Genomic DNA, 18,812 nt, shown 5'->3' with positions numbered 1-18,812 from the left:
CGTGTTCCGTGATGACGATACCAAGCTGACAAGCTGCATCACGTTTCAAACGGCCCACATGAGACGTATGACGCGACTGTTTCCTGAGGTGATGTGTTGATGCAAACCACGGCACTAACTGAGCGTTGTTAACGTTTTGTATTAGTCGGTACTAGTTGGTATTAGTTGGTTCTGGTTGTTGCTAGTTGGCGATTGCTATTATTTGGCCTTGAAAACAGCTTGAGGTTGACATGTTTGGTCTGTGTGAATAGAAACTGCCTTTTCAGCTTTATACTGACGGATAAATTTGGTAGTGGTGCTTTTGCTCAGCATGCACTCATCGAGGATTAGACACAAGAAACACGAAGAGCGCCATTACCGCATTCAAGCGTAGCAATGGAAACTGGCGTGATGTCAAGGTGATCGTCATTGACAAGGATTTTACGAAAATATTCACGCTCGAGTCAGAATTTTCTGAAGCGACCGTAATCCTGTCTCAATTTCATGTTATCGACTACCTCAAACGTGAAGTTGGCAAGCGAGACTATGGAGTTACAGGATTTGAGAAGCTGCACATTAGAAATTTTCTTACGATGATGGTTTGCATGAGAGTGAATACAGCCATTACTTGGAGGCGCTTGAGGAGATTTGTGCTGGCAAGGTTGGCGTTATGGGTACTTCGAAACGAATTAGCTATCGTGCAAAGAACGACGATGTACGTTTCGGCGCGGCCCTATACCTCATTTGGACAATAATACTAACAACAGGCTCGAAGCAAGCTGGGGTGCCGCCAAAGACGTATTGGCAAAGCACATGCCTATGGACGAGTGCAATGAAACACTGCTTTTTCTGCAGCAATCCGCTGAGGATAACTACAAGCTCAAAACGAAACGGACTAAAATTCATGTCATTAGCGAGTACGAAGACGAGATGAAGCTGCTTGCTCGCATTGCCACGCATCACGCATGTGACTTAGTAGGGGACCAATACAAAGTCATCCCGACGGTGGCGTATACGGTGGAAACAAGTGCTCTGCCTGGATACGACACGACAATAAAACCGTAATCCAACAGGACCTACGCGGTGAGTTGTGAGAATAATACGTGCAGTTGAGTCTTCACCCAAACACAACTTCTGCCGCGCCGTCATTTCATTTATCTGTGACGGAAGCAGTCTCGATCTCCTGTCATACCAGCTGGTGCCGTTCCTCCTCGCTGGGCTCTACTTAATGATCAAGATTGTGATCACAGCGACAACTTCTCAACCAGCGTCTCGGTTATGGATACGGGACTATCTCAGCGACCACGAGTAAAGTCGCACAATGCAAAGAACAAAGAGCACCACCACTTATATCCAAAACGGCTTCTCAGGAGGCAACTATACCTGGTGAATCTACGATGGAGAAAACAGCAGATGTCCCTGCAACCAATACTTTGCCGAGAAGTAAGCTGAACAGAGCTAGTCGCCCACCAGGACGGCTACGTCTCCAGCCAGCGAACAATAAAGCTAGAAAACGAGCTGAATTTGAAGGCAGTAGTGAGCTCGCCGAGAGACTTACAAAGCAGGGAGATGTGACTTTGGCAGATTTTGCTGCCGTTCAGCAGAACGCAGAGTGGTCTCTTGTGGATGTGGAGACCAAATGCGATGGATCGCGCCTCTTTCATCACGATGCAGCGTTTAAACGTTCGAAGGCGCGCATCATAGATGCAGGAATAGCAGCCACTTTTGAGTCCAATGTTCGAGGCATTCTACCAGTATGCTCCACGTGAGTTGGAACGTAGTCTGTGTAAGTTGGTATATGTGGTATTGAGTTGGTGTTGTTTTAGTACCAACTCTTCGAGCCAAACATGCACACGCTTACCAACTTTTACAAACTATAAAACTGCTGAGCTTTGCTTCGTATTGAAATTGAGAGAGTCTAACTCTATTCATGTTGTTGATTCTACAGAGACGCTGGTGAGGAAATGCTTGACAGCAATACAAAAACCGGATAATCCGAGCAGCAGCTGACGAAATACCAGTCATCAACGCAGACATTGTTGTAGCGATCATGAACGTGGGTACATTTCGCGCCACAAATATCCAGATTATGAGCGATTGGCACGTAATATCAAAACTTGTTGCCAGGGCAAGGTCCTTGATTTCATGGATCAAGAGTGTTGAGCTGGATACCCCAGACGACGAAGAAGAACGTGCTCAAATTTTGCAGGATATCGCAGCTACGGACATGAGAAGTTCTATCAATTCAGGCGGGCCAAGTGTCCAATTCGCAGAAATCGCTCGATTCGGTGACCGAAGTCGGTTGAGTGACGAATGTATAGTTGCTGTAGCAACCAGAATCGCTGCAGAGGCGTCATGGAGTCCACCACCAAAGGTATACTTTGCCAACCCCACGTTCGCTACATATGGGGACGAAGATCTACTAAACAGGCTCGTTGACACAAATGACTTCATTTTTAGAAAATGTGACGAGGGCATGGTGATACTGTGCCCAATCCACATTAAGGTCGATGTCTCCCACTGGTGTGGCGCGGTGGTTGACATGAAGCAGCGGGTATGTGGAAATACGACGTTTTTCACAAAAAAGACTACGAAGCCGAAGTGACTACGTTGGTCGAGAAAGTGTACCTTCCCCTGACTATCAATTGGAAATCCACCTGTATCTGGCGTGACGCCAACGCGATTGTTTCAGCTGTGGTTTGTATGTTGCGCATTAGTTTGATCATTACTTATCTAGCCACGTTCTGTCGTCTGAATGTATACAAGACCAATACTCTTTCCGAAACAGAGATGGAGAAAGTTCGCTATGTACTTTTTCGTATGGCCGAGAGGGGCGATAAATGAGTGTAATACATCTTGTTCATGCATTCATCCTATAGTTGTTGACATCTTCACGCGTTCACGACAAGAACCTATACTTGTCTGGTGAGCAACAGCTAGTATAAGGCCAGTAGGGCCAGTAGGGCGAGTTGCTGCTAGCTGGTGAGTAGTTGATGAAAGTCTATATTTAGACAAAAAGTGCAATTCCAGTATTATACCGATATTAGAAAACCATATGTTTTATGGCTTCGTCCGGTCTATGTCAAAAAGTTGGTCCACGTAGACACTGCCTTCTAGTTTGCTACTCTGACACCACATCCAGCACCTGTTTGAGTACGCAAGTCGGCGTGGCTGACTCGCTAACGTCATAAGCTAATGTGCCTATTAATACTCCAGAGTAGTTGAAGACACATTTCTGTGGGTGTATGCTTAGTTTAGGCTTGCCGATGGAGGTCGAAATGCAGAAATAGTTTGAATTATACTGTTTATGCACCCACAACTTTTTTGCTGGAGAAATTTCCATAATACAGTATACATGTACAGTACTGGATTTGTTTACCTGGTCTGTCAATATAAATAAATTTGGAGTGCTGTTAGCAGAACAGACTAATGGCGCTGCGAACTTAAGATTCATTATCAAGGCTGTTTCAGCCCATTTGATAAGATAACACTCAAAATCATTCACCCAGCGTTTTACGTTCACTTTTTCGACGTCAAATTCATCATTCTCTTGCTGGCAAATAGACCACCACCGCACATCAATCGAATTTCTGGCTTTTCGGTGCTTGGTGGGCGGTTCGTAGTGTTGGAATTGTTAGTGAGCCATTAGAAAGAGTCGTCGAGCCTGCGCTCCATGTTTCTGACGAGTTTCTTCCTCTTATTAGCGGGTGGCATTGTAAAGAAACACTTCTCCTCTCTAAATATGACTTTAGATTGGCCTAATTTCACTAAATTTTTCTATTTTTATTTCTGAATTAGAAATCGCACATTCACGTCGGTTAAGCAATTTTTCTATTCACGATGGTTTGTAGATACTGTATGCATCTCCTCCTTCAACTTTACGCTTTCATGTATGCAATTTCGGCTCAGCGTATCGGTCAAGAGAACTGCTGGAGTAGATTTTATTAGCTCTTAATACCGGTATGAGCCTGCCGAAAAGGACCGAAACATCTGGAGAAGGACGGTGCTTTCAAATCTTTAAATTAAGGCAAAAGTAGTATTAATTATTAAACTTCATGCTCTAATTATATACTATACAGAACAAGCATTTACAAGGCGTGGAGTATTAAAAAAATATATATATGGAGAGTAATGGGAAAATCTTACTTTTTTACAATCCAATTAGCACCACAAATGCGAACTTATGAGCTAAAGCTATCTGTACTTTGTAAGGTTACTTTTTTTAAAGATTAGAATTAATCCAGTACATATGTACTGCATTATGGAATTTCCTCCTTTTTGCTGTGGTATCCTCTCCAGTCCAACTGTACCGTAAACATCGGTGTGGACATGTAGTACATTTCCAATTTTCGGTACGTTTTTTATTTGAGAACATCCCATGTAAAGGTACGATGAGATTATCATATGTGATTTGCACTATCTGACGCTTCCACAGGAACGTCTGCAACACATACAAACGACCACTTCGGTATTATTCAGTAATCTTTTGACTTGGAATACAGAAGTCCCCCTCAACGTGGCCGTCTGATAAATTGTCAGAGGAACATCATTGCTATTAAGAGATTTGTCCAATGTATCTTCAATCAATGTGATCCGATATAAGGGGGTATTTGACGTGCAATCTACGCTTATTAAGGGGGATTCATCACTCTAAAGGAAGAGAGAGTACTGTACATACAGATTGCACGCTATTAATACAATGTACTTCGAAGTACGTGGTACACGAACAGATTTCTCTAAAAGTCTTATAAAACATGATGAAAGACTGCCGAGGTGGATCGTCGTATGTGCGGTACATTTACTGTACTGTACAAAATCAGTACTTGTAGCCTACAATGGACAGAACATGCCAAACACATGCTTCAGCACACAGCAAACCATTTGACTTCTGTATTTGTTTTACCTTCTGAGTGTCGCAATAAAACATAATCGACGATTAGAGGTCACAGCAGAAAAGGGACCACCTGGTCTTCGCTTGGCCCGCGGTCGAGATAGAATGAACTGGAACGTGTAGTGCTCGGCTCGCTGGTGAGCTCAGCGCTGAGTCCGCCTCCGCAAATACCGCGCGGCCCAGCTTCGCGGGCTCCCCGTGCGGGTTTGCTGCGGCTACGCGCCTCGCAACCGCTCAACTAAGCGGCGCCGCGCCGCGGCCGAAACCACGTCGCCCAGCCCCGTGTGTATTATCCCGCGTGTTTCTACTAATTTCTGCCTACAATGTACAGTCGTGCACCTCCAATTCGGCAGGGACAACGTAAAGCAAAAAACAAACGCAAATCCAGTGCGCTGATACTTTATTTGTTAATTCAGTACAAAATTTACGCCAATCTTTTGCATAATCTTGGCGTTAGACGCGCGAATCGCGGGCTCACAACAGCGCTTCCGGTCGCGATAGGCGTCCGGCAAGGCGGCAACTTCCGCCAAGCTAAAGAAAACTCTGGACGGTAGTGCGCTTTACTGCTTGGGGGGTCTTAAAGCGCTCCGTTGCCCAACGAGCAAGTTCGGAGTGAGAGCATGCAGATCTGACTTGTGCTTCTCGCACAAAGACTGCTTTTGTGGGACATGTAGGAGGAAGGGCGATGTCCCATTGTCTTTGGCGGTAAAAATCAAAGTGTGTGTTTGTATGAAGACGTCCGATCCAAAATTTAAAATCAGATCGATGTGGCGTGTCATCCCTAGGCGAGGAGGGAAAAACCGTTGAGGTTAATTGCTAGGGTGGTGATGGGCAAAGGTAGTTGCGCATCCGATTCGCGTAATCATTAAATCTGGCAGGGTATCGACTGATACCGGTGCCGAGTTGGAGGTGCACGACTGTAGGTGGTACATGTACAGTACGTATATGTACGGTCAAAAAGCTTTGATCTATCTCAAGCTTTGAAAAGGAAGCTCACAAAATATCAAAATGATGCATTAACCACCCGTTGTAGGCTACAATGTAGCATACATGTCGACGGCGTCTCCACTTCGGAAAAAGATGCGGTGGTGCCGTGTCGCGCTCGTTGCGTTGATTTCCCTGTTTCTTCCCAGCAGCGACGTTCTTTCGGAGGCCAAGGTATCGACGGCAGCGTCGCGCGCTACCTTGATATCTGCTAACCCCGTCGTCGCTGCGACTGCCCGTAGAAGGCATTTAAGGACGGTAAACTGGGACAACACAAGGGGTTCCTCCTTCCAGGACATCGATCGCCGTGATGGCATCAATGGCGACTTCGAGACTGACACGCCCCACGCGAACGACCGCGAGGAGCGGGCAGGGAACGGAGCAGTTCTTGAGAAACTCCAGTCCCTCAAAGCATTTGAAAAACTCAAATCCTTTAGACCGATGAAGTCATTCTCGCGTTCAATGACCAAAGCTACGAAATCTTTTCGTGAACATGTTACTCCGCTGTTAGCGACAAGCGCGAAGGTGGATGTATGGCGCAAGAACAAGAAGTCAGTGTCCTTCGTCAGGAACGCGCTGGGGCTGGACAACCTGGAGGGTAGCGCGCTCACCGGAGCCACGAATTTCAGGTTCTACGACGACTTCGTGATCTCCCAGATACCAGTCTGGAAGAAGAACGAGTGGACTCCCAACCAAGTTGCCACTGAGTTGGGTATTTATGGGCTGCAAGGAGCTGCGCTTACGTCCAATCCGAATTTCAAGTACTATAGCCAATTTATGGAGCAGCAAGCATTGCTGTGGGCTAAAAATGATCTTGACATCGACAATATCTTGGTTCGGCTAGAGCTGAACACAGTGCAATTAAAAGATCGCCCACAAGCTGAAAACTTCAAGTTCTTCGAGGAATTCGTGGCTGGTCTAATGAGGTCCTGGATGCAGAAAGACACACCTCTGGCCGACGTCATGGTGAAGCTGAAGCTGGATAAGTTGACTGGAAACGCGCTCTTGAGCCACCCGAACTACAAGTACTACAAAAACTACGTGAAAAACAACCTGAAAGAGTGGGCTGCCGATCTGAAATCCTATAATTTCGCTACGGAGAAGCTGGGCATGAAGAAGGGTCTGTCCGGGAACAAGCTGAAAGAACATCCGAATTATGTCTTCTTGGAGAAACTTGGAACACATGCGAACGAGTACCGAGAAAAGTTGTGGCTACAGCGACATGTCACGTCTTTTGATGCGTGGAACAGGCTTGGAGTAAGCCGAGTACATCCAACATTGCGTTTCAAGTCGAGCACGTTCCATCTCTACGAGAATTACGTCAACCTGGTGGACGATACAATGATTCAGTTGATAAACAAGGGCGAAACTAAACTGCCAAACCTGGTCAACAAAGAGGCATCTGGTCGAGAACTAAACGAGAAGGCGCTTATTTGGGCCAAAAAGGAGAGACCGGAGTGGTACGTCAAGTTTTCCTTGGGCTTGGACGGCTTGGACGAAACTGCACTGAAAGAAGCCACCAACTACAAATACTACCAGCGCTATCTACAGCACACGCACTGAAGCCGTCGTTGACGTTGAATAAAGACTGAATAAATGAAGAAGTCACGAGCCAGTAATGTTTTTTGCAGCTTTCTGAGGTACAAGCAGTTTTAATTTCTGTTTGTAGCATCTCCACCGGTCAACAAAAACTTTGACAAGAAAAACTCAACAAATTATCGAGGCTGCAGGCGTTAATACTACCCAGTGCACTTGTTTGGAAATGTGCGTTATTTTCCGTGCAGAGGTTGTAACAAGTCACTTACTACAGTAGTAATTCTGAAACTAAGTCGACGTACATTGCATGGAATATCTTGGAATATTCGGAGCTGACGTTTTACTCACTTACCGGTGCTACCTTGCACTATGGAAAGGAAAGTTGCTGACAAATATTTTTTGCACAATCATGGCTCGCGCTTGCATTTACTTCAGGTTATTATGCTATGTTCTTCGAATTTAGAAAGCGCTCGTAGAATTTTTAGTTGACTGCTCTTTTCAGTGCTACGTCATCCAGTCCATCGAAGCCCAACGAAAACTTGACGTGCCACTCCGGTCTTTTGTTAGCGATCCAGATAAGTGCTTTTTTTGGTTAGCTCTCGCACAGACGCGCTGTCACTGATCAATTTTGGCAGTTTTCTCCCTACGTAAAATGCTATCGTCAAGCAGAGTGACATACTTCTCGCTGGCCTTGAACATGTCTGAGGTTCTGCTCAACCTCACTCTTTTCCCACGCAGCGTAAGACATGACACCTTGTGTTAGCCACTCCTTTTCTCACTATGCATCCGTGTGCGTCCTCAGTTTCTCCAAGAAGATATTATTCGGGTGATGTTTCAGGAATTGCCCTCGAGAATTCTTCAAACCCAACTTGTCCTCAGAGGATCTCCGATCGGCGGCCCAGGCTTTCAAATGGATTTTGAAGTTGTTTTCGTAGAATTTGTAGTCCGGGTGCTACAACAATTCAGCTTGTCCAGCTTAAACTTAGTCATGACTTCGGTCATTTGTAATTCTTTGTCCTTCCACGACCTCATCACACCTTCCACGAACTCTTCATAGTGAGGATCAGAATGGCAACTGTTGAATAACATAGTCATCGTAGAACTTGAATTGGCTTGAGTACACGCAACATCGTCCAGCTTATCCGGTCGCAGTTCCTTCTTGACGACTGAGACCGACCTCTTGTTCTTGTGCCCGACTTGTAATTTAAACGTCAGTGATAATGCTTGGGCATTTTCTGGACTAAAAGAGTTGCTGGCTTTCGACAGAGCCCGCTTATGTGCTTTCAAAGACTGAAATTTCTCAAGTGTCTTGAGTTCTCTCCTCTCGACATCTTCTAGTTGTCTTGTCTACTTCCTGTTCATATCGAACGCTGGTCTTATCCGACTCGTCCACCCTCAGAAATCTTCGTTTCGCGTTGTCAGTGACGATGGCATTGGTAGATATCAAGGTTGCGGGCGAAGACACGGCCGACGTTTTGGTCGCCAAGTGACCATCGCTGCTAGCAAGGAAGCAAATTGACATGACGAGAATATGACACCACCGCATCTTTTTCGAAGTGATAATTTGGCTGTGCTACTAATCATGTTTTTTAAATTGGTGACCTGACAAGTCAGATGATCAATAGTAGGACTTCGGAGTCCATAGAATATATCACAGTACTGTTGTATTAGTCGGGCCGCGTTTCGCGGTCTCCTATCGACTTCCTTGAAAAGTTACACCAAGCAGCAGAACACAATATCTGTTTAATCTGACCCGTGTTGAGGTTAGGGCCCGTCACAGGGACCGCCTCTCCATCGTGCTCTCTATAAACTAATAATGAAGAGACACGGTATTTTTGACTCTAATAAATAATGTACTAAAATGTCTGGAACATTTTAGTACGATGAATGGTAGCGGCAATTCTAGACTATGTTTCTGAATGCCGCATACTAATTTCTTGTTAGTAGCCCGCTACTTTCTTAAACATTAATCTTACTTCTTCATTTACCGAGTCCACCACATGCTCTTCTTCTTTTACCAAGTCCACCACAAGCGTCTTCTCCTTCTACACTCAAGACTTCCTCTCCACTATGGCCGCCTAGACCACTCTACTTTTGTCCTCACTCCGTACTGTACTACCCTAACAACTCTGCGCAAATCATCCCTCCAACAGGTTATCAGCCCAACGCTTCGCCAGGGTACTGACGAGCTGAAAGCGGCAAGACGATGCGCCTCCAAGCCCCAAGGTTCATGAAGGAGATCGGAGAGAAAATCGCCCGACGGACACCAACTCGCGTGAGGCCACGTTGCCAACTTGGCTCCAGCCACTGTGCTGTAGCACAGCATGCGTAGTTATTCGCCATGCTGGGAGGTCATGAAACCCCCGCGCCAGCCATGGAGCTGTAGCGCCGCACGAGACACATACATTCCGTGCCACACCGGCCATTGCCGAGTTGTGAGGCCATGATGCCAGACCAGCCATAGCGCTGTACTATTGATGCTGGTTGAAAAGCCGTACTAGAAGGCCACAGTGCCTTGTGCTCTACGTACATGTACGCGTACACGTACACGTACACGTACACGTACACGTACACGTACACGTACACATACACGTACATGCATTTGATGATGTACAAGTACATGTAGTACATATTTAAGGCGAAGAACTAAATACCGCCCTCACGAACCAGCAGCATTGCTGTAGTGTCACGCCATACTGGGAGGCCAAATGCCCCACTTGCGAGCTATAAAGCTGTGCTTAAAATATTCCAGCTACAAGCTGTGTATTTACTACTAGTATATGTGTACTTAATGAGATACCATTTTAAATATGTACATCTCGAGCTACAAGGCCGAATGGCACAGCTAAAACCTCGCTTAATGCAAAGCTGCAGCAGTCTACTAAATGCAGATCTACGGCTTGTTGAGAACAGGTAATCCACTACATTTTGGACCTGTAAAATAAAAATATACCTTAAAAAAACAAGAAAGAGATAAAATGAAAATGGGCAATTGTCCATACAAACATGTGTCTCGTATTTAACCAAGTTAAGAAATACGCCCAGAAATGTATGAAACTGGGAGGCAACAACCGAAACAATTCATTCAATTCGCCAAACTTAAAAAAAAATTATTGCGGCAAAAGTTTCAAACATTTCCAGCATAACAGTACCAAAAGAATGAGAAAAAAAATTCAACACTTTATGACTACAAGACAAGCCTACAGAAGCCTCTGTCTACAGAAAGCAAACTATAGTTTTACTGCATCAATTCCATCTACAATGAATTCGATAGTTTGCAAAATTTATCGCTAGCGCTTGCGAAGTAAAAATAAAATTATAAACTTCGAAACGAGAAACAACTCGATGAGCCTCTAGGGAGAGAAATAACCCCAACGACGAGAGCCTGCACACTTACTGCAAATATGATGCGTACGCTACCGATGACACTGTTTGATGTTATTTATGCTTTTAAAAGCTGTAGCCTTTCTTCAAAAATATGTGAAAACTATAAGCTCTCAATAACAATAGTCAGAACAAATTGAAAATGACTGCAGCACCTATATCAACCATTTCATGAAATTGGGAGGCAATTCTATAAGACCTCAGCAGCGAAAAAACAAAAAACAAACCACACAGTGTGAAGAAATATCCACATATGAAAGAGCAAAACAATGGCAGTTTAAGAAATGAACAAAGCTAAAACGCTTACACAAAATATATAAAGATAAATACGGTGATCAGGTGTATCCTCAAATGTTTCCTGAGTAGCCAACAACAGAGCGAACAGGTTTTGATCCTTAAAATTAAAGGTTTTCCTGAGGTAGCTTCTACAAATTCGTAAAGCTAAAACGATAACAGCAACAATTCAGTGAACAGGTTTTGATCCTTAAAATTAAAGGTCTCCCTGAAGTAGCTGCTACAAATTCGTATAACTAAAACGATAGCAACAACAATCACTACGGTGAACAGGTTTAATCCTCTAAGGTTTTCCTGAGTAGCCAAAATAACAATGAAAACAAGAAATCAGCACAGTTATTGCCAAAGCAAAACAGCACAAGGCGACAAATCTGACAATGAAAGTCAAAGGAAAAAGATCATCAATATCAAAACAAGATCTACTTCTTGTAAATGCTCATGTACGTACAGGACTGTTATAACAGCCACCTGTGGTAACTATCCGACAGATAGAGCATCATACACATTCCTCGATGTGGGAGGCTGTCGAAGTAAGCATCTCCGATGTGATGATGACTATCTAGTGAAATATAACTGTACTATTTCATATAGAGAAATCGTAGTCGAAGGTAGCTGCTTTGGGGCAGCCATTGTAATGAGATGCACGGCGATAGTAGGGTCCATCCGGGCCACCTGCGCCGACCGAGACATGATCCTCAAAGCTGGCGTTAAATAACTGAGCCTCGAGCCAATCTGCCTGGTCTCCACAAGTATCCTGAATGACGCCGACTGAGCGAGAATGAAGCGTTGCAATACCCAAAGCTGGCTGTTGAAGCACCGAAATTTGTTGGTGTCGTGGCCTTGACGTGCGTGTCCTTGACACGTGCGTGCACCTGGTGCGGTGACAGTAGAATGTAAATTGTGATGTGAGACTACGAGATCAGCTCGATGAGCCCCCGAGCTGCTGATTGATCCTATACCGCGCGCCGGACCATAGAATAAGACCTTATGCCGTCCCAGCATCATCTGCGTTTGTCGTCTCTACTAAATTCAAGGCTGTCCGTCATGTGGGCCGATTCTCTTGGCATTGAGGTTCTCTAAGTTAGCATACACGCTCCGATAAGATGGCCACTTGTTGTAACTGCTATTAACTTCAATACAAGTGTACTCTCAAAACCTGTCACTGTCAAAACTAATTCGTTTTGAACTTTCGAGTCATTTTTCAGTCTGCCACCTGGTGCACAGGTGGCCAAATGGCGATTTGGACTCCACCTCCCCAGAAAACTGCCCTGGCGAGTAGAGTCCAAATCCGGTCTCCGTTTGGCTGTAGGGCCTCTAAGAAACGCAAAAAACACGAATTCGTGTAGCAATTTTGTAAATTGACTGAACACTTTTAGCAGGGTTTTCGTAGACCAATCAAAACACGTGTATTATATTATTCAATGACGTTCCCTGATGTCGATCCAGGAAGGCTGTTGAGGTTAGGGCCCGTCACAGGGACCGCCTCTCCATCGTGCTCTCTATAAACTAATAATGAAGAGACACGGTATTTTTGACTCTAATAAATAATGTACTAAAATGTCTGGAACATTTTAGTACGATGAATGGTAGCGGCAATTCTAGACTATGTTTCTGAATGCCGCATACTAATTTCTTGTTAGTAGCCCGCTACTTTCTTAAACATTAATCTTACTTCTTCATTTACCGAGTCCACCACATGCTCTTCTTCTTTTACCAAGTCCACCACAAGCGTCTTCTCCTTCTACACTCAAGACTTCCTCTCCACTAGACCACTCTACTTTTGTCCTCACTCCGTACTGTACTACCCTAACAACTCTGCGCAAATCATCCCTCCAACAACCCGGAAGAGTCTCACTGTGAGACTAATCATACGATTCCATCGGACGCAAAAATCTGCTCCCTCAAATATCGGTGAGTACAGATGCGTAGGTTTTGTCGTCCAACTGCGGACAGTGTTAGTGTGATGCACTCCTCCTGCCGATTGAGGCTCTGTAATTTGTTATCCAATGGAATGCGTAAGAAACGCTTTGAAAATCCGCTTTCGCTGAGATCTCAAATTTAAATGAATACTCGAAGGCAGCCAATGAGTCAAAAGCTGCTCTCGAGTACTTTGTTCTGCTTTTAATTGCGCGAGCAGCTGCTCGTCCGACTCGGAGGCGTCGGAGCTGATTTGTGAGTAAACACAAATACCATTTTCAAAATGAACTACATGTATTAATACTCCGTCAATCAAATATTCTCCGGATAGGCTTTACGTGTATAAAATAATCGAGCTAGTGCGAATGTACACATTGTACCTGTTGTTGAGTGTACAGTTCAGTAAGACCCCAAGCTTGGTTGCCAAGAACAATGCTCGGTGGAAGTTTAGCTGATTTGCAAGCCCACCGACAGTGTCTATTAATACCCGTATACGGTATCAAAGGGGCGTTTTGCCTCTGTTCTAAGCATTTTAAGCTTGGTGTGGCTAGCTTAAATAGGTAATTGATCAGAACAGCTTTTTATGTACCATACATTCAGTTTACTGTACTGAATGTATGATTCACAAAAAGCTGCGTACAGGCAAGTTGCAATCAAACATGCCCTGTTTCCCTTGCTTGTACAACAGTATGTACACTTTATGTATCGCGTTCACCTGTTTGCATTTAGTAAACATTTCGAACCGAGCGTTTTCTTACAATTGTCGCACTGAGACCGTCGTTTACGGTACATACCGTAGCAAGCCTCGCCTCAGTACGAAAGGTGTATTATTAATAAAAGTTCCACTTCTATTAAAATGTTGCACGGTAAGAAGAAGTTAACAAATGCAAAATAAATCTGACGAGATTTTCAAACAAAGGCTACGATACCGGTAGAGATACAGTACACCATTTCCAGATCAAATAAAGAATCTCTCCCTCAAAATGAGAAAAACACAGCTCAAATTGAGAAAGCCCGCAATCGCTTATGTAATTATCCTCACTTCACCTTCAGTACTTAATAATATGTGCACACCTATCGACTCTAACGTGCTTCAAATCTCACCCCTCAAAACGATTAGACGGGGCATTTCGTCCGTCTCTTTTGGATTTTCTTTTTTGATCTTGGGATTTCCTTTTTTGAACAGAGGATGTCTGTTAGGTATGGCTACATTTCCTGGAATATAATGGATGGTGTTTTTACGATGTAATCTACCACTCCGTATTAAAAATGAAGCTCCATACAGCAGTTTTGCTGCATTAAAACAGATGTCATTTTTAAAGGGCTTGATTTTAGTAAGAGGGAAGAACGAATGCGGCAGTAATGAACAAAACCAAGACATAAAGCTCATTAATAGTTTTGTATTGCGATAAATAGGATGACTTATGGCGTATTAATTCCGCTTTTGACCGCCAATACTTATCGCAAGATTAAATAGAGCATATTTAAACGATTGCACAATCGACAGGTACAATCTGGTCTATTCTACATCAAAATGGGACCAGAAATGACCAATTACTCGCCAAATCATCGTAATGGGACTTCATTTTTGAGACCTGGAGTGGTACAAATAGCTGAGGCCACGTGCGACGCAGACTGGGTTTTTCGATACTTAATATATACCGTAAACCGTCAGTCTGCACCTTGCGACGCCAGTATTTTGTGCTTCAATACGTTAATTTCGCGAACATGCTAAGCCAAGCCAAAGCGAGAGCTTTCCATATTTCAGTGCTTTTTGCTGAGACTAAACAAAAAAATTGTGATCGCGTGATAGCTTTAGTGGTATGGATAATATCAATTATGAAAACAAACCAGGTGATTAAACTATGTTTATAAAGTGTTCGTCAATGTTAAAAGAAGCGTTTTTTTAAAAGTCGGGTCGGGTTGCTGTCTTTGATATTGGAAATACTCAAAAAAAATGTTGCTCAATTCGCTACTGAAATAAGTGATTGTAATATCTAGCAAAGCGATTTTTCTTTTCTCAGTGAAAACACTCGGATCTCAAGCTTTGCCCTCGATACTAAGACGAGGACGCGTAGCCGCAGCAAACCCGCGCGGCTACGCGTCCTCGTCTTAGTTGGCGCCATAGCTGCGTCGCCCCTCCCCGGAAGGTGCTATTATGCGTTTGAGGGTGCTGCACACCGTTTCGAACGGTGTTTTTGGGATTTTGCCCTTTTTGCCCACTTTGGAAAATTATGCGGTGGTATCGCGTGCTTCTCGCTCGCGGCGGCTTTCTGTCCAAGCCACCAGCGACGCTACCCCAACGTCCACACTAGTCTCACCCCATTTCATCGTCGCGGAGAATACCAAGCCAAGATTTTTAAGATCTGAAGACTTATGTTACGGGGACCGGCAGTCGTTCAAGAACGGTGAGAGCAAGAATGGCGTTAGTGGCAATTCGGACGAGAGGGCAGGGGCACTCGAAAAGCTTACGTCGTCCAAGACCTTCAAGTCGATCACACAGGGTGTATCGAAAGCCACCAACACATTCAGCGAGAAGATCTCGCCCGCATGGCCCTTAAAGGCAAAGCTGCAAGTGTGATCGAACAACGGGAAGTCAGTTTCTTTCGTATGGAAGGCGCTGGGAATGGCAGGGGTAGACGATGCGCTGTTGACGCAGGCAAAAGACTTTAAGTACTACGACGACTACGTGACTTCTCAGTTGCCAATTTGGGCGAAGCAGGAGCTGACCCCCAACGAGGTTGTGTCTCAGCTGGGTCTTCAAAGGCTGTCGGGTGTTGAGCTTATGTCCAATCCGAGATTTAAATACTACGATCAGTATTAGGGGCAGCAAGCGTTAGTGTGGGCTAAGAAGGACCTCTCATTGGACGACATATTGGTGCGATTAAACCTCAACACGCTTCCGGTGGCAGCACGTCCACACGATGTGAACTTCAAGTACTACGAAGAGTTCGTGGGCGGTCTGATGAAAACGTGGATGAAGAAAGGGACCCCTCTGGACGAGGTTATGGCCAAGTTAAAGCTGGACCAATTGACTGGAGAAGCTCTCGTGTCTCACCGAAACTACAAGTACTACAAGAACCATGTCAAGAACTACTTGAAAGAATGGGCCCTCTACGATGTGACTGTGAGCGATGTAGCAGCGATGCTGGGGCTTGAGAACAAGTTTGGAGAGGTGCTCAAAGCCCAACCGAATTACGTCTTTTTAAAGAAATATCGGGAAACGTCTCTCAAGTATGAAGAGGAAGGGATGCTCCGGGAAGGCATCACATCGTTTCAGGTGTGGAAAGAGCTGGAGGTATTCCGAGTCAAGCCGACCATACGCAAACGTTCGGGAACCTACCAGTCCTACAAGCGCTATGTCAACCTCATGGACGACTACATTATCGACATGAAAGAAAGTGGATTCAAGTACGACGAGCTGCCAAGAATGACCAGTAAGGACGCCACTCCAGACGAGCTGCATGAAAAGACGCTTATCTGGAGCAGCCAGAGAAGACCGGAGTGGTACGTCAAGTTTTCCTTGGGGTTGGATGATTTGACAGAGGATGCGCTGAAAGCAGCCCCCAACTACCGATACTACGAGTATTATCTAGAAGCAATGAAGAGAGTGACGAGCACTACGTAACCTCCAGGATGAACACCAAATAGCGATTGATTTGAACGCTGGATATGAATAAATACCATGTCGATACTGCATAAAACGCCTTCGTTGTGCTGCTCTACACATGCTCTCCCTGGAGTCAAATGGTAGCAGACCAGAATGCCTGGAACGTGGAACTGCGATCCTTTTTAACCTCTACAGTTCTCCCACGGTATTGCATTGGAATACTGCTCCACATGAAACCATACTATCCATATATAGGATAGATTTGGTGAATCTGAGCTAATCGCTCTAAGGAGTTTCAAAAGAGAAGGGCAATTATCAACTCGAACTCTGGACGCTTCAATTTAGCACGCTCAACTTCTTCTCCACGCACTCGAGCGTATTAATGTCAGCTTTCCAAGCTTAAAAGCTGCTTTCACATAGCTTTTGCTAAGCTGGTGCTTGTGGGAAAATATGCAATTGTATTTTCGTTTTCAAGTTCAGTAATATACATAGTAGTAATATGGTATTTTGACCAATTATTGCAACATATACTACTAAATTATCCTACATTTGTTTTTTTTACTTTCATTTTGTATGTCACAAGGTATCGAAAGGAAGATGGTACAAAAATACGCTCAAAACTACAATAATTATTCCATTGATATTTTTTTTCCGTACGCAACTTTTCCTATCACTCTAACTTCGTTTAGCGGAAGATCTTGGTCCATCCATCATCTTGTTCGCAACGAATTGTTCGTACTACTTGTAGCTCATCGCGCTCTGAACGAGCGCTAATAGTTTCAGGACGTTGTCCCAGTCCAGACCACACAAGGGTTGCTGCTCCAGGAATATGTCGTGTAGCTTGAAATCCGGATCGATCTTAAATATATCCCCGGTAGCCCATGGCGCTAAGGTAGATGGTTTTGTGTGAGCTTCTTGTTTGCCCACACACTTGGGAAAGCACGTAACTGTCAAAAAGATAAAATTACTCCCTCTTTCTTGGATTGTTTTTCCCTGCTTCACTTTTCTTCTGTGAAAATGATGGTATTGTTTCTTCTAGAAATGTGGTGAAGACAATTGATGTTCCTCGTGAGAATGACTTAGACGTTTTGGAAGACAGTAGTTTCGTGAACGCTCCTTTCTCCTTGGGTGTCGTTTCGGATGCAGGTTCGCCATTCACGACGCCCCCAATACATCCGAAGTAATATCGGTACAGTAAGCTTTGTGTAATCGGCTGCCAGATCGCAGCTCGTCGAGACACTCAGTCACTCTTACGTGGCGTCAATTACTTAGTGAGATACTTAACGGTTTCCGTATGTCGCATTGCTTCCACCGCCGGTCTTGCCCTCGGCCAAGTGACAGTGTCCGGTGGCCACAGAAGTCGCCGCTCCACACACGCACCCACACTAACTTACACACGCACTACAGCAACTTCTGAGTTCCTTGGTCTGGCAACTAGTGGTGTTCGTCGGAGATCTATGCCAAGCCGCTCGATTGTTATCCTAGGGGCTTTTACACCAGGGGCTAACTCCATTATCCTATTCTTTTGGGGAAACTTCACGACGTTCCGGGCTGCTGATACCGACGACCCTACGAGGCTGCTTATACCCGTCTCTCTGTCACACTCCGATTTCCACCCTACTTATTCCGTCTCGTGACTCACTATCAACCGACTTGTTATTGCTTATCTCCTACAGGCACCAATACCGGCACCTTCTTCTTCTGCGTCTGCGCGAGCACTTGTCTGCTGCACCGCAAATCTGGAACTGCCAGTCGCTCGCCTTGATCTTCATGCATGCGACACTTCGCCACCCCTTCATCCAGCAACCGCGACTTCTACCGAAAAGACCGCAGTGCAGGAACTTGTTCTGGGTACACCACCCAAAAGATCGTCCACGGGCTGGTCGTACAGGGCTACTGACTTCTCGGGAGATCCCCCCAGCTGCCTCACTTCGTCGCCCTCCTTCTGTTCGTTGATACTCTCTGCTCTCTTGCTCGCTGTTCGTTGTCTCACTCGTTCACCTTCGTCATCGTGTTCGTGGGTGACGTGAAGAGGCACCCAAGAGGATTTCAATCCTCTTACTGTACCTTGTAAAGTACGTCTCTAAGTAGTCAGTGCAACGACACAGTTAGTAATCGACGAGGTAGCGGGGAAACTCACTGTCGGCGTCGCTGTTAGCATCGAGAAAGGATACCGCAACGAAAAGAACACAGCTGTTCTGCATCCTTCCTGCGCAA

General features: G+C 44.9%; 4 protein-coding genes across 4 annotated transcripts; 3 read left to right on the top strand and 1 right to left on the bottom strand.

Annotated features, from left to right (window-relative positions):
* Positions 1-5,950: 5,950 nt before the first annotated feature.
* Positions 5,951-7,417, top strand: PITG_22922 (secreted RxLR effector peptide protein, putative; the record flags this gene model as incomplete). The annotated part of the gene is made up of 1 exon (XM_002901479.1): positions 5,951-7,417. The coding sequence occupies one exon, from the start codon at positions 5,951-5,953 to the stop codon at positions 7,415-7,417; it is 1,467 nt and encodes a 488-aa protein (XP_002901525.1).
* A 1,273-nt stretch (positions 7,418-8,690) lies between these two features.
* Positions 8,691-8,936, bottom strand: PITG_10673 (secreted RxLR effector peptide protein, putative; the record flags this gene model as incomplete). Its single annotated transcript, XM_002901478.2, has 1 exon — positions 8,691-8,936. The coding sequence occupies one exon, from the start codon at positions 8,934-8,936 to the stop codon at positions 8,691-8,693; it is 246 nt and encodes an 81-aa protein (XP_002901524.1).
* A 6,207-nt stretch (positions 8,937-15,143) lies between these two features.
* Positions 15,144-15,566, top strand: PITG_10672 (secreted RxLR effector peptide protein, putative; the record flags this gene model as incomplete). Its single annotated transcript, XM_002901477.2, has 1 exon — positions 15,144-15,566. The coding sequence occupies one exon, from the start codon at positions 15,144-15,146 to the stop codon at positions 15,564-15,566; it is 423 nt and encodes a 140-aa protein (XP_002901523.1).
* A 45-nt stretch (positions 15,567-15,611) lies between these two features.
* Positions 15,612-16,613, top strand: PITG_10671 (uncharacterized protein; the record flags this gene model as incomplete). The annotated part of the gene is made up of 2 exons (XM_002901476.1): positions 15,612-15,725; positions 15,810-16,613. 2 exons carry the CDS (start codon positions 15,612-15,614, stop codon positions 16,611-16,613), a joined length of 918 nt encoding a protein of 305 aa, XP_002901522.1.
* Between the last annotated feature and the right edge of the window lie 2,199 nt (positions 16,614-18,812).

The sequence above is a fragment of the Phytophthora infestans genome, genomic scaffold (assembly GCF_000142945.1).
Source record: "Phytophthora infestans T30-4 supercont1.20 genomic scaffold, whole genome shotgun sequence".
Classification (NCBI taxonomy): Eukaryota; Oomycota; class Peronosporomycetes; order Peronosporales; family Peronosporaceae; genus Phytophthora; species Phytophthora infestans.
Note: the sequence above shows the minus strand (reverse complement) of the source record. Positions and strands in the feature narration are given on the sequence as shown.